This window comes from Balaenoptera musculus, chromosome 13 (genome assembly GCF_009873245.2).
Source record: "Balaenoptera musculus isolate JJ_BM4_2016_0621 chromosome 13, mBalMus1.pri.v3, whole genome shotgun sequence".
NCBI classification, from domain to species: Eukaryota; Metazoa; Chordata; class Mammalia; order Artiodactyla; family Balaenopteridae; genus Balaenoptera; species Balaenoptera musculus.
The window spans coordinates 44,031,058-44,046,848 of record NC_045797.1 but is presented as its reverse complement, the minus strand read 5'-3'; the positions used below and the strand labels follow the sequence as shown (position 1 = coordinate 44,046,848).

Genomic DNA, 15,791 nt, shown 5'->3' with positions numbered 1-15,791 from the left:
TAACTGTATATATACAATCAAAGATGGCAGTAAATACAGCCAAATCAATATCAAGAATTATTAGAGACACTTAAAACTTTACCTAATTTAAGTGGGACAGTTTTGATGAGCCATAGTTTTTACACCACTGTCTAGGAGTGCCTCAAGAATCGACTCATAAAAGATGAGAATTACAGCTTTTTATAAAATCAATATTTTATAGTCACATTATATTTTTATATTCCACAGTATCATTTTTGCATTATTTTATTTTATTTATTTATTTATTTTAATGGATCTTTATTGGAGCATAATTGCTTCACAATACTGTTTTAGTTTCTGTTGCACACCAAAGCAAATCAGCCATATGCATACACATGTCCCCATATGCCCTCCCTCTTGAGCCTCCCTCCCATCCTCCCTATCCCACCCCTCTAGGTCATCGCGCAAAGCACCAAGCCAATCTCCTTGCGCTATGCTGCTGCTTCCCACCAGCCAACTATTTTACACTTGGTAGTGTATATATGTTGTTGCTACTCTCACTTTGCCCCAGCTTCCCCCTCCCACCCCAAGTCCTCAAGTCCATTCTCTATGTCTACCTCTTTATTCCTGCCCTGAAACTAGATTCATCAGTACCATTTTTTTTCTTTTAGATTCCATATATATGCGTTAGTGTGTGGTATTTGTTTTTCTCTTTCTGACTTACTTCACTCTGTATGACAGACTCTAGGTCCAGCCACCTCACTACAAATAACTCAATTTCATTTCTTTTTTATGGCTGAGTAATATTCCATTGTATATATGTGCCACATCTTCTTTATCCATTCATCTGTCAACGGACATTTAGGTTGGTTCCATGTCCTGGCTATTGTAAATAGTGCTGCAATGAACATTGTGGTACATGTCTCTTTTTGAATTATGGTTTTCTCAGGGTATATGCCCAGTAGTGGGATTGCTGGGTCATATGGTAGTTCTATTTGTAGTTTTTTAAGGAATCCACATACTGTTTTCCATAGTGGTTGTATCAATTTACATTCCCACCAGCAGTGCAGAAGGTTTCCCTTTTCTCCACACCCTTTCCAGCATTTATTGTTTCTAGCTTTTTTGATAATGGCCATTCTGAGTGGTGTGAGGTGATACCTCATTGTAGTTTTGATTTGCATTTCTCTAATAATTAGTGATGTTGAGCATCTTTTCATGTGCCTCTTGGCCATCTGTATGTCTTCCTTGGTGAAATGTCTATTTAGGTCTTCCACCCATTTTTTAACTGGGTTTTTTGTTTTTTGATGTTGAGCTGCATGAGCTGTTTGTGTATTTTGGAGATTAATCCTTTGTCTGTTGTTTCATTTGCAAATATTTTCTCCCATTCTGAGGGTTGTCTTTTCGTCTTGTTTATGGTTTCCTTTGCTGTGCAAAAGCTTTTAAGTTTAATTAAGTCCCATTTGTTTATTTTTGTTTTTATTTCCATTACTCTAGGAGGTTCCACAGTATCTTTAAAAATAGTGTTTAAACATCTTTGGCCCATCTCCAGAGATTTTTATTTTCACATTAAGACAAAAAAACAGAAGTTAGAAACTTAAAACTATGGAAATGTTTGGTACCAATATCCATTTTCTTGTGTGGATCAAAATACCATGCAACCCCAGTTTTGCCTCCTGTGGTAACTGGGTGATGACCACAGAAATGAATCACAAAAGCATTTTCTTAATTTCTAGATAGGATCTAATAATATCTCCAAATGTGGGATATGGTCTTTTATTAAAATCCAAATATGCGGCTTCCCTGGTGGCACAGTGGTTAGGAATCCACCTGCTAATGCAGAGGACACAGGTTCGAGCCCTGGTCCGGGAAGATCCCACATGCCACAGAGCAACTAAGCCTATGTGCCACAACTACTGAGCCTGTGCTCTAGAGCCTGCGTGTCACAACTACTGAAGCCTGCGTGCCTAGAGCCCGTGCTCCACAACAAGAGAAGCCATTGCAATGAGAAGCCCGCGCACCGCAATGAAGAGTAGCCTCCACTCACCACAACTAGAGAAAGCCCATGCAACAACGAAGACCCAACACAGCCAAAACTAAAATAAATAAAAATTAAAAAATAATTTAAAAAAAAAAACATTAATTAAAAAAAATCCAAATATGCTGACCAGCCATTAGTCTTCCTAGTTGCACCTGGTGGGGCCATGTCCCCACCTCCTCCTCACCTAACTGCTTAGATTAACCATCTGCATGGGGAACAGTAATAATGGAGATTTTTATTTAATTTATTCAGTTGGAACCTGTATTCAGACAAAACTCCAACTTTATGATAAAAGATACAAAATAAATACAAATTAAACTATTTTTATGGAAATTGGCATTAAAGTATTCACTAATTTTTATTTTTCTAAGTGGATGTAATAGTTAGCTGAGGGATTGTTTTCTCAGTGCACCTCAGTCAGCAGTCTGTATTTTTCCAGGGTCCTTTATTAACAAGTGCTGAGGCTTGCAGCTTCTGGCTATCTGTCCAGGGATGAATAAAAGAATGTGGGACTTAACCCCTTCTATTTCTACACCATCTTTATAACATCGTCTTGCGTGTTATAGCATTTTCCACCTTTTACGAAAAGAATGAGAGGTTCAAACCCTCCACCCCTGTTTTCTCACCTTAGAAGCTGCGTAACTTACAGTCACAAATCACAAATCAAAATACCAAGCTAAAGCATATTTTTTTCTTCCCTCAGAAAGGCTTTGGGCTTCCTGCTAGCCTCTACTGTTTATCTCAGACTGACAAGGTCATCTCTCCCTTAAAAAAAAAAAATCTGAATTAGAAAAGTTAGCTTTTAACACTTAAATTGTATTGTCTTAGCACTGGTTTGATGTAGTTTACTTATAAATTATGGGTAACTCTAGTAATTGTGTGTATGTGTGTATACCACAACTTCTTTGTCCATTTCATTCATTGATGGGCACTTAGGTTGTTTCTATGTCTTGACTCTTGTAAGTAATGCTACTGTGCATATAGGGGTACAGATATATTTTCGAGTTAGTGTTTTTCATTTCCTTTGGATACAATCCAGAAGTGTAATTGCTGGATCATATGGTAGTTCTATTTTTAATTTTTTGAGGCTCCTCCGTACTTTTTTCCATAGTGGTTGCACCAATTTACATTCCCACCAACAGTGCACAAGGGATCCCTTTTCTTCACATCCATGCCAGCATTTGTTATCTCTTGTCTTTTTGATGATGGCCATTCTAACAGGCATGAAGTGATATCTCATTATGGTTTTAATTTGTATTTCCCTAATGACTAGTGATGTTGAGCATATTTTCATGTACCTGTTGGCCTTTCATGTATTTTCTTTGGAGAAATGTCTATTCAGGTCCTTTGCCCATTTTTTAATGGGGTTATTTGGTTTTTTGTTATTGAGTTGTATGAGTTTTTAAATATATTTTGGATATTAACCCTTTGTCAATATATGGTTTGCAAATTTTTTCCCATTCCATAGATTGTCTCTTCACTTTGTTGATGATTTCCTTTACTGTGCAGAAGCTTTTTAGTTTAGTTTAGTCTTATTTTTTATTTTGTTTCTTGCCCTTTAGGTGTTGTATCCAAAAAATCATTACCAAGACTCATATCAAAGAGCTTTGTTCCTATATTTTCTTCTAAGAGTTTCGTGGTTTCAGGTCTTACATTTAAATGTCTTTAATCCATTTGGAGTTAATTTTTGTGAGTGGTGTAAGCTATGGGTCTGGTTTCATTCTTTTACATGTGACTATCCAATTATCCCAGAACCATTTATTGAAGACACTGTCTTTTCTCCATTGAGTATTCTTGGCTCCCTTGTCAAATGTTAGTTTACTGTATATGCTTGGGTTTATATCTGGTCTCTTGATTCTGTTCCATTGGTCTATTTGTCTGCTTTTATGTTGATACCATACTGTTTTGATGACTATAGCTTTATAGTATAGCTTGAAGTCAGGAAGTGTGATGCCTCCTGCTTTGTTCTTCTTTCTTAGGATTTCTTTGAGTATTCAGGGTCTTTTGTGGTTCTGGATAAATTTTAGGAGTGTTCTACTTCTGTAAAAAATGCCATTGGAATCTTTTTTTTTTAATATAAATTTTTATTTATTTATTTATTTATTTATTTATTGTTGGCTGTGTTGGGGCTTCATTGCTGCGTGCAGGCTTTCTCTAGTTGCAGCGAACAGGGGCTTCTCTTTGTTGCGGTGCATGGACTTCTCATTGCGGTGGCTTCTCTTGTTGTGGAGCACAGGCTCTAGGCATGCAGGCTTCAGTAGCTGTGGCACATGTGCTCAGTAGTTGTGGCTCATGGACTCTAGAGTGCAGGCTCAGTAGTTGTGGCACAGGGGCTTAGTTACTCTGCAGCATGTGGGATCTTCCTGGACCAGGGCTCAAACCCATGTCCCCTGCATTCGCAGGCAGATTCTTAACCAGTGCGCCACATGGGAAGTCCCACCATTGGAACCTTGATAGGGGTTGCATTTAATCTATAGATGGCTTTTGTAGTATTGACAATTTAACAATACTCTTCTAATGCATGAACATGAGATACCTTTCCATTTATTTGCCTCTTCCTCAATTTCTTTTATCAGTGTCTTGTAGTTTTCAGAGTAGAGATCTTTCACCTCCATAATTAAATTTATTCCTGAGTATTTTGTTTTTGATGCTCTTGTAAATGTGGTTGATCTCTTTATTCCTTCTTCTGAAAGTTTGTTGTTAGTATATAGAAACACTACTGATTTTTCTGTGTTAATTTGTATCATGTAACTTTACTGAAATCATTGATTAGATTTAACAGGTTTATGGTTGTCTTTAGGATTTTCTGTATGTAAAATCATGTCATCTGAATATAGAGACAATTTTATTTCTTCCTTTCCAATTCTGATACTTTTATTTCTTTTTCTTACCTGATTACTCTAGCTAGGACTTCCAGTACTATGTTGAATAGTGTGGCACCCTTGTCTTGTTCCTGATATTAGAGGAAAAGCTTTTAACCTTTCACCATTAAGTATGATATTAGCTATGGGCCTGTCTTATGTGGCCTTTATTTTGTTGAGATATGTTCCTTCTATTCCTAATTTGTTAATAGTTTTTATCATGAATGGATGTTGAATTTTGTAAAATGCTTTTTCCACGTCTATTGAGATTATCATATATTTCTTTTCTTTCATTCTGTTAATATGATGTATCACACTGATTGATTTGCATATGTTGAACCATCCTTGCATCCCCAGGATAAATCCCCCTTGATCATGGTGAATGATTCTTTTAATGTGCTGCTGAATTCGGTTTGCTAGTATGTGATTGAGAATTTTTACATCTGTATTCATCAGAGATATTGGCCTATACTTTTCTTTTCTAGTAGTGTTCTTTTCTGTTTTTGGTATCAGGATAATGCTGGTCTCATAAAATGAGTTTGGGAGTGTTCCCTCCTCTTCGTTTTTTTGGAAAAGTTTGAGAAGGATTGGTGTTAATTCTTCTTTACATGTTTGGTAGAATTTACCAGCGAAGCCATCTAATTCTGGGCTTTTCTTCAGTGGGATAGTACACATATTTTAAAGTAGAAATCCTCACATTTAAAATTTTTAATTTGAAATCAGTCTCCATCTTGGCCATTTTTTAAAGTAAAAGTTAGTTAATGACAGTTTTATATCAACTTTATTATTACTACCATTACCTCCCCAACATTTGAAACCTTTCACATCTTTCCATTTCCCTTGTTTTTTTGTTCTCGCATCTCTGACTTTTACAAAAAGAGTTGGCTCAGTGAGAGTCAAAGCAAAATTTAGCTGCCCTTGGATTTTCTCTTACCCCTTAAAACCTTAGTAGATATCCAGTGTTTACCTGGAAAGTGGCTGACTGCATTCTGGCAAGGGCTTCAGGCAATCAGAAGTGGGATTGGTGGACTTCCTTGGTGGTCTGGTGGTTAAGACTCTGAGCTTCCACTGCACGGGTTGTGGTTTGATCCCTAAACCAGGGATCAGGGAAGTTCTGCATGCCATGGGTGGCAGCCAAAAATAAAAATAAAAAAAAAAACAAGAAGTGGGATGTGGGATTGGTGTCAGAAGTGGGATTAATGCCACTTCTTTTTTAATCCTAGTCCTGTTGGATGGAGGTCTGAGGATTGCCTTAAGAGTTGAACAATCACAGGCCTTTGTTGTTTACCAGATTAGGAGATTCTTCTTAACCCCTCTCCTCAAACTAGGATGTCATCTCTGTGAAAGCAAAACTTCTGATATACTACTTTATCTCCAAATTTGATAACAGTGCCAGCACTCCGTAAATATTTGTTGAATGAATGAATAAACTCCTTAACAACAAGATTTAGGTTGATTTCCAGTTGATTTCCAACTGACACCCATGGATTAGATATCAAAGTCTAAGGTCTTGTCAGCATCTTGTCTTTATATTCATAATGCAGTTTGGAAATTTCTGTCTCTAAATAATGGACACTCCTGGCCCCTTCCAGCTCTCAGGTTAAAGGATTCTGCCTTTAGGCAATTTCAAACAGCAGCCTTAAGTGGAGAGACCCTTACTCCTAAGCTACATCTCTGTGGCATTGAGGGTCATTGTCTCCTTTGGCAGGGAGAATATGACAGTGAGTGTTTAGGAGGGATCTAGGGGATCAGGCAACTTCCCTGCTCAGTCATATATGCTACAAGTTTCCTTTCATGTGGTTGAATGAGCAGTGCCTCCAACAGTTCCCATGGACAGGGACTCATCCCCAGGCACCAGGGGCCCCTTGCAATATTCACCCATTTGGCTGTCAGCATCTCATTATCTTTCAGTAACCCCTACTTGTGGATTTGCAGGCAAATCAGGATCCTGAAGGGTGATCTTTGTCCTCCCCCTCCCTCTAGTGCCTCACTCTGGGGAGTGTGGTTTGAGCACCCCCAGGCATGTATTGAAGGTGGGGAGGGGGTTGTGTCCTGAGTGGAATCCTTCTCCCAATCCTCCATGGTGAGGGGACGGGAAAAGAATGTTTTCCACTCCACAGACTGCCTTCCCCCACAAGGCAACCTCACCCTTCATCCATTTCAGCTAGCCAGTATGAGGAAACACTGAGGTGGCAGTGCCAGAACTATTCTTAGCAGGGGATTATAAAGAAGGAATCTGTGAATACTCTTACATTAATCTTTCAGTCCCTCTGGTACATATTTACTCTCAATCTAGGCCATATGTTCCTTAGGAAATCAAGAAGCTTTTACAAACAAAGATTAGAAGCAGATTCTGAGCCTTCTATAAATGGTGGCCCCCTCTTCTCTGAATTGACAGGTCCCAGCACCAAATGACCTCAAAACAGAGTGGTCTAGCACTAGGGTTTTCCAAACTTTTTCTTAAACCATGCTTATGGCTGAATGGGGAAGGCTCTAAAGCTTATCTACTTCTATTATCTCATATCCTTTCCAAATCAATTTGTACAGATTTGTGAACTTAAACAAAAAGAAAATCCTATGAAGAAAACTGTACAACATGTTTAGGGGGATTGGTTTGCTTTAGTTTTATGTTTTTCGTTTCAGCCCCAAATTAATAGCTGCCTTTAATCCTTAGTTCCTTAATATATGGGTCCATGGTATCAAGCTAGTTAAAGTTCCACTGAATTATAAACTTTGTCTATGCGACTCTCAGTTTATCAAGGGTCAGTCCTGTGTCTATCATGGTCACCACCATGTGCCTCACACAGTGCCTTGTACATAGTGAACAAATATTTCTTCAGTGAGTAGATGCATGGACGCATTTACTTAGCCTGCTTCTCTGCATATTTAAGTAAATTAATCTGTCCTCAAAGTGGTCTACAAATCTGTTTTTTGTCAGCAAACCACTTTTACCTTCGTTTTGTTAGCACCGATGGGTGGTCTTACTTTTGTGGTGAAAGGTGTGACCCATGTAGAATTGAATGATGTCCCATCTTGCCATGGAACTGCTCTTGGTTAAATGATTTTTTATCTTCATACCCTCCGTCCATTAGGAATTAAATGTTTATTTGGTTTAAATCTATTTAAATAACCCGAGGCAAAAAGAACTGAAAAGTTCTTTTTATAGACAAATCTTCTTAGTCAGCAGATTTACAATGAAACAAAGAACATGCTCCCAAGTGGCAAAGTGTAAAAATATGGGAAAGGTTTAGATAGAGTTCCCTGAATTGAAACAAACCACCATCTATAGGTAATCCCAGTTTCTCTTTTTACCTTTCGTGCTATGTGTGAGGACAGAAGTCTGCTGAGAGAACCTGCCCCCAATTTTTGAAAAATGCCTTATTTTAATCAGTAAATCCACATTTCAAGTTTGCCTGAGGCTTGATGAGCATGATGAAGCGGGACAATGCTCCCATCCATGGTGACATCAACGAATAAACAGCCCAGCTCTCCTGGCACTTTCCTCAGCTTCCCTGGCCTGACAGAAGCCCTTTGTCATCATTGATCAGTAGACGCTTTGTGAGCTTGTAGTGTAAGAGTTTCTAAGAACTGACAGTCATGCTAGCAGGTGCTGCTGAATTTACCGTACTGAGATCTGTTAAAACCACTCCATCCCACGGTGGAGGGACCGTAAAGAGCCTAAGATTTGGTACAGAGCCCTGCAGTTGCATATATGTTGCATGTGAGCTAAGCTCAAATCTCATTCTGGGAGGGTGATTGCGCATGTGGAGGGCAAACAGGGCAATGCTCTGCTACTCCAGAACATTTCTCTCCAGGCTAAATTATTCTTCTTCACTGAATCCCTTAATTCTGTGAGAGTTCTACACTCAGAGCTGCCCTGAGCAGGTGGAAGGTGGCAAGTTTCTTGTTCTCTAACGAGGTGGAAGGAACTGAAGTTACAATATCTATTAAACCCCGATATGCTGAAATTAATCATTTCAAAGGCCTGTTGTTTGCCATGTAACTCTTCTGAAAGCTGAATGGTTAGTGATTTTTTTAAGGGAATTTAATGCTACCTTCATAAATGATTTTCCCTTTTCACACCCCTTGATTTTCTGTGTTGTTTGAAGCAAAGTAATGACTTCTATGTAACTGATAATTTTAGGAACTTAGCCTGCCATTCATTAGAAAATAATTTGCTCATTTTTTATTACAAAGAATGTTCCAGGGCATAAAAATGCAGAGGTGCTATGAAGTGCTAAAAAATGACTTTTTAATAGATTAACACACCTAGGAAATCATACTCCTACAGTGGAATCAGTTGACTCAAACCCACTCGCACATGGAGCTAAAGAACATATCACAAATGGGTAAGCGCTTTTCTACCAAGAGGGAGTTTCTCTCTCTCTCTCAGAAGACACTGGCAGAGTTGGGTCCTATTATTTTAATCAAGTCTCTGAACATCTCTCAGACCTCCGTTTGGAGGAATGGGTGATACTAGGGTCGTTTACCCTCCTGCTTTTTACCACTGTGTGGTCCTGATGTGATAACTGAGAAGGTATTTGCAGAAGCAGTTGTTAGGGTGCACGATTTGTGCCCCTTGAAACGATGTCACTGGGTGTAAGGTGTGGAGGATCCGGCTTTCTTGCAGGTGTGTGTGACGCATATCGGCATGCTCTCTAACCAGCCCCACCCACTCCTTTGAAGTTCACATCATGCTCTGCCATCTTCTCCCCCTCCCAGTTCCTGTTGTTTATCAACTTCCTGTCTCTGTTTGGCTAGTGGTCAACTGGCCGACCCCAGTCCTGCTGTGCTGTGGCTTACGTCATCACCCGTAGCTCCTCTCTCCATGACTTACCCTTCTCTCCTCTAGATTTCTCGTTCCCAGAACACCTAATCTTCATCCTCATCAAGACAGCCAGTGTCTAGACACCTCCATTTTTTTAATCAGCTCCCTCCTGGCCTCACTTTTTGCCTCCTTAAATGCCACTCTTCCAGTCCTCTCCACTCTCCATTCCTATATTTCTCCTACAACCCCATGCCTCCACTCTTTTGACTAGAAAATCACATTGGTACCGATTACCCTTACCAGAGTCCTTTCTATTCTCCACCCCACAAAAACTATTCACCTCCTTCCTTCTCCTCCCAGAGGAAGTGAGTCCCTCCTCCTCTTCAAGGCTGGTCCCTCCTTCAACCTGGTGCTTGGACCCCAGCCTCCCATCCATCTGAGCTCCCTCATCATCTCTCCTCTTTCCTATGTCTCCTCTGCCACTTGCCCAAAACTGGATCCATGTCCTCAGCCAAGAAACACATTCCAGTCTTTCCCATCCCCACCTAACTCTCTTCAGGAGAAAAACAAGACCTTTGGCTGAGCTTTTACACTTATACACATATTCCCACCCTCACGTTCCCTCCCTTTTCTCCTTCTCACCAAGACCTTACCATGTCTCTCCATCACTCTCCAGCCATTCCATCTGTCATGGTGACTCTCTAATTCCCAAATCCAATCCATTCTCCTCTTTGTCTTGTTTAAAGGACAAACTTGTTTCTTCTAGAGTAGCATTGTTCAATAGAAATGTAATGCAAGCCATGTATATGATTTTTCTAGTAGCCAGATTGCAAAAATTAAAAGAGATGGTGAAACTAATTTTAATAATGTATTTTATTTAACCCAAAATATAAAAATGTCTTTTTGATGTGTAATCGATATAAAAATAATTCATATTTTATATTCTTTTTAAATTATTTTTACTAGGTCTTCGAAACCTGGTGTGTATTTTGCAGTTATAACACATCTTAATGTGGACAAGCCACAGTTCAAGTGCTCAAGAGCCGCATGTGGCCAGTGCTACCATATTGGACAGTGCGGTTTTAGATATTCTTCTGTCACTTACCTTTTGGAAACAATCTCTTCTGGCCCTCCTCCAACCTCTCCAACCATTCCTTCTCAGGGCCCCATCTCTGCTTCCTCTTCCAGCCCCTCACATGCTGTTGGTCCTTAGGATTTCACCTTTGGCCATTCTCTTTTTTCACCTTACACTCTCTCCCTGATTCATATATTCCACCTATTGGCTGATGATTCCCAAAGTCATATGTCTGAGTCCCACCTCTCAGTTTAACCTCCAGCTAGTATAGCCAACCCACAGATGTCCAAAGTTTGACATGCCAAAATGGAACTCATCATCTTCCCTCAAAAATCTTCTCCTGTCTCAGTCAGTGGTGCCACCATCCACCTAGAGGCCCAAGCAGAAAACTGGTGTTCCACTTGAATTGCTCTTCCGCCTTCATCCCCTAGAGCTAATCAATTATAAAGTCTTTGCAGTATACTTCACCAATATTTCCTTAAATATTCACTTGTTTCCTTCTCCACAACCACTGCTTTAGTCCAGATATACATCGTCCCTCTCTTGGATTATTGCACTGGCCTCTTCAGTAGTCTTCACCTTTACTTGTACTTCCTCTACGCCATCCTTTATGCCCTCAATTTTTCACCCAAATAATTTGATGTTCACCTAAAATGGCCAAGTCTGGGACTATACCTCTATTTTGTTAAAAAGGGCTGTGTTATAGGCTTCAGTCAAGAGCATTTTCAAGACAGAAGGGTTCTCTTAGGGTAGCGCATAGTTCCCCTGCCTGACACCCTTCTTTCAACTTCACTTCTTCACTGAGCAGCTCTACAGATGGTTCTAGAAAACATGGGAATACATTTAACAGAATCCAGTTCCTTTTGTTTTGATAATAGAGAGCTCCCATGGCTTTGGAGACTTTTCCTAAACCTGGACTCTTCCTGGAGCAGTGGTTCTTAATTGATCCCAATCCCCCTCTCTGTCTGTCTGTCTGTCTGTCTGTCTCTCCCTACAGACATCTTTGAAAATATAATTAAAACATGCCTCCTTTCCCCAGCAAAATGTACATGTACAAACACAATTTGGCATGCATGTCAGGGGTTTCACTGAGTCCCTGCAGCCCATCCATGTGGGTGATAGATCTTGTTGGAGGACAGTTCTAAAACAGTTCTCACATCACCCGCTGGTTCCCACCTGGAACCAGGATCAAGGATAGCTGGGTTTCCCAAGACATTTTGAAAACTCTTAGAGCATTTTCATAGCACATTTTGGAATCTGAAGAAAGCTACGTTTCCTCCAAGGACACTTTGAACATCGTCTGACTAACTACGCTAAAAACAATTCCAAACTTGCATTTCTTGGCGAAATGTAGCTGAGTTCCTCCACACCCGCACCTCTCTTTATAGAAGCTGCTTGGAACGACTTTGTTTCTCACAGGCTTTCTGAGCCTTCCTCCCTAGTTGGCTCTCACGTTGCGCTCGTCTTGGGTCGTGACTGACTTCCTTGACCTCCTCAGTCATTTCAGAAGCTGCCCTAAGAGCCCTGGCATTGAACCCTCTTTTGTGCATCTCAGGTCATCGTGTACTCTGCTCCACCCCTTGCTCTGCCAGCCCAGCACCCCAGGGAGGGATGATGGGCGGGGAGGTGAATACCTGGGCGCTGGCTACCCTTGGGGCCCTTTGTGGGCTGAGAGCCTGTGTCAGGGTAACACTCACATGTCTTCAAGTGTATCTAAGCTTTCTCTTCAGCAGCCGAGCTGCTGGTCAGTGGGGTTGCAGCCGGGATTGACCTGTCACAGTCCTTCCATGCCCACAGAGAGCATGGGGCCTGGGGTGGTGACTCCACTCACGGGAGTGGGGTGGGTCTCCAGCAGCTTGCACCCCCAGCACTGGGGAGCAATAGGGCTGCCTCGTGACTTAACACCACGTCACACACTTGAGCTCCCAGGCCTCTCCTCCACCCTCTCTTACTCGAATAGCTGAACTCCCGCCCTCTCCAAGCTCAAGCCTGTCCTTCCTCCTCTCTCCTGATTATCCAATTCGCTTGCTCTCTTGCCAGGTTCCCTCCTTAAATTTCTTTCCCAATGGAAACTCTTTCTCCTTTGTTTCCCCAAGTCTCTTCAGAGCCCCACTTGCCCCCCTGAGGCCCCTTCGTGTCTCTGCTCCTCCCACCCCTCACCCCACCGCTCGCCTTCCCAGCCCTTAACCTCTCTGCACCTCCCTGCTGATTCCCAGTTGCACTCACAGCCTTCCTCCCTCTCCCGTCCTGTGTGCCAGCTGGGAACAACCAGCTATAAAGAGTTTATTGGACTGAAAATTGAGTGAATGTTCTCACACACTCTACTCTTTCCCACCTCAGCAAAGCTTTTCAGAGTCACATTTCCAAAGGAATCTGAATCTGGAAGGATTTAGATCCACTGAAAAATGCTAAACCTCCAGCGTTTGGCTGTGTTTGAAATTGTTGGCAGTCCCTACCACATCTGATGTTATGAACACGGTTTAGAGATGCCTGGAAAGAAGCCTTTAATGCTTGTATTGTGTTTTAACTTGCTTTCCTTTGGAGGCAGGGAATTGTCAAGTAAGTATGCACAGCACTCTGCAAAAGCCCAGGTGTTCGATGAGCATCTAGAACTAAGCGTTCATGCAGAATTCACAACCGTGAAGGGTCTATACTTACACTCTGCTGAATTTGCCACAATGCAGGTTTCTGCCTTTTGCCCCCTCATCTTCAGTTTTGAAGCAATACAGCTGTAAACATGCTTGTGAAATAAGAAAGAAACATTCTGAGATTGCTTTACTTTTCAGTTTTTAACTGAAAATCAAGGTGAAAAAAAGCATCGGATTGCCTCTACGTGTATATATATACACAATCTCCTGTATATATAAATACACAGTGGTTGTGCTTGTATGCATACTCTGTATACATTGTATAATATGTGACATATTATACAACCTGTGTATGCCCTGAAAACGAGCCCTGCGTGTAATCTCAAATTCTGCCTTATGAACCGTGCTCTAGTCCCAGTGTCCCCTTGCTCCCATCTCAGACCTTGGCTTGCTTTTGTCATACATTCAAACACTCTTAGGTGGAAGAAGAAACCCACGGATTTCATTTAAAAGTTCCACTAAAACAGAATAAAGAGCAGATGTCCCGGGAAGCGATAATTAATGCGAAGGCAGTCTAATTGTGAAAACTGGCCTGCCCCCGGCCTCCCGCTTTTGCTCAATTTGGCGGCGATGATGTCAGCCGGGGGTGTCGTTTTGCAGAGATGCGCTCTCTCCCCATTCTTCAGTGGTGATTATGATGCCATTTGGTCCAATTATCACTTATGATTGCATAACATGTTTTGACTGAAGAGTTTCTGAGAAAATAAAGCTCCCTTGTTTCACCCCAGCACAAAAAACGCAAGCCGTTCCAGCAGGCAAGCTGCCCTCCCAAGAAACACTGCGAATTATTAGGCTAAATTATTAGTTGAACTTGATTCAGAAACAAAGCAGCCATTGTGCCTAACTAACTCCCAACGACACCCAGGAGGATGTGATTGTTTTTCTGACAACAAGTTTCTCCCCAGCACACTCTAAAATAAGCAGAGGCCCCAGGCGCATTGGCAAAGTCCGTAGAGGGTGCGGAAGCAGTGACAAGGCTTCCTTTTTTCTCCCTATCCTGTAGGCGCTTTAGTGCAGAGTTTGCCCAGAGACGCCAGGGTATGAGCTTTCTGAATTTGTAGAGCGGTGCACTTTCATTTCTGCTTTAGTCCTTTGCTGGCATGCTCGGGAAGCATGGTGTGTGCCACACAGGAATGTCTGTTCACTTGGACGATGCTTGTGCATGAGTGAGACGGTTGCTAGTGTGGCTCTGACCTGTACTAAGTCTCTCACTTGGCTTTGTGTGCTGCTTGCAAGGGGATCCAGGTAATCCTTTTACTTTGCATAGCCCGAGAGCCGTAGCTAACGGATTTGAACAAGCGGCGGGAGCGGGTGCAGGTCCCTTCTGTCCATCCCTGGGCCCCTAAACTCCGAGAGGTCTGATATGAGGGACGTCCATGTTACCAAAAGATCGCCCTCCTCGTGTACAAGTCCTTGAGGGCTTACCCATTAAAGAAATCTCTTAATTAAAATTGGAGGCCCAGATCTCCAAAACCAAGCAGGGAAAAGTAACCTCGGGCATGGTGGTAGCAGCTGAATGTAGACCATGGCCCTGAGGGACAGGGCATTGGAAGAGTTTCTTCTGTCTTTCATGCCTTTGCTTCCTACATGCCCTTTTGTGTGGCAAGAATGACCTGGGCACTTGGCCTTCAGGGCCCGTTCCCAGGCCTGGCTTGTAAGTCCTACTTCACAACACGCCATGATCTCTGACCACCTAATTCTGAACAGTGTTGGTACATCCCTGTCTGAAGAATGGCCGGTGGGTTCAGGAAGTGTGGCCTCTTCCTTCCCAGACTTAGACTCCTCTTTAGTTTTAAAACCAGCCCCTCTGGCTCACACATTCTTCCTGGCTCCCAGGAGAAAGGGACTGACCCTGACTGTGATGCCTTACGTGTGGGGAAGCCCAACCCGGTGCCTGTGAATCCAGGACCCAAAATGTCAGAAACAGCTTTTCCTGGCGGGGAGGGGGGGAGGGGGCAGGACAGATCAAACCCAGGCGTGGGGTCCTCCAAGTGGGGGAGGGGAGAGAGCCTGGCACTGGTCTTAGCTGACCTCGCTGGACAAGCAACTTTGCTGCCTTTTGTTCAACACTGTGCTTCTTTTGGCCACTCTCTGTTCTAGACCACCCGTTAGCAGAGCGGCTCCCCAGCCTGAGAAACTCCAGAAGAACAATATCACCAAAAAAAAGAAACTGGTTGAGGTGAGGAGGTTAAACGATTTTGCTTTTAATCTGATATCGATGTTCTAAGATCTGCCTGGTGGACATCACCATCTGCAAGTCCCACACAGCAGTCCCCAACCTTTTGGGCACCAGGGACTGGTTTCGTGGAAGACAGTTTTTCCACGGATTGGGGGGGGGGGAGGTGTGGATGGTTTTGGGATGATTCAAGTGCATTACATTTATTGTGCACTTTATTATTACATTGTAATATTTAATGAAATAATTATACAACTCACCATA

At 42.0% G+C, this 15,791-nt stretch overlaps 1 protein-coding gene across 7 annotated transcripts in view; it reads left to right on the top strand.

Annotated features, from left to right (window-relative positions):
• Window positions 1-15,791, top strand: part of EML6 (EMAP like 6) — a 356,906-nt gene that overhangs the window by 312,857 nt on the left and 28,258 nt on the right. For all 7 annotated transcript variants that reach the window (XM_036873387.1, XM_036873381.1, XM_036873382.1 and 4 more), the window contains one exon: window positions 15,452-15,530. In XM_036873387.1, coding sequence (XP_036729282.1) covers window positions 15,452-15,530 — 79 coding nt within the window. The remainder of the gene's footprint in view (window positions 1-15,451; window positions 15,531-15,791) is intronic.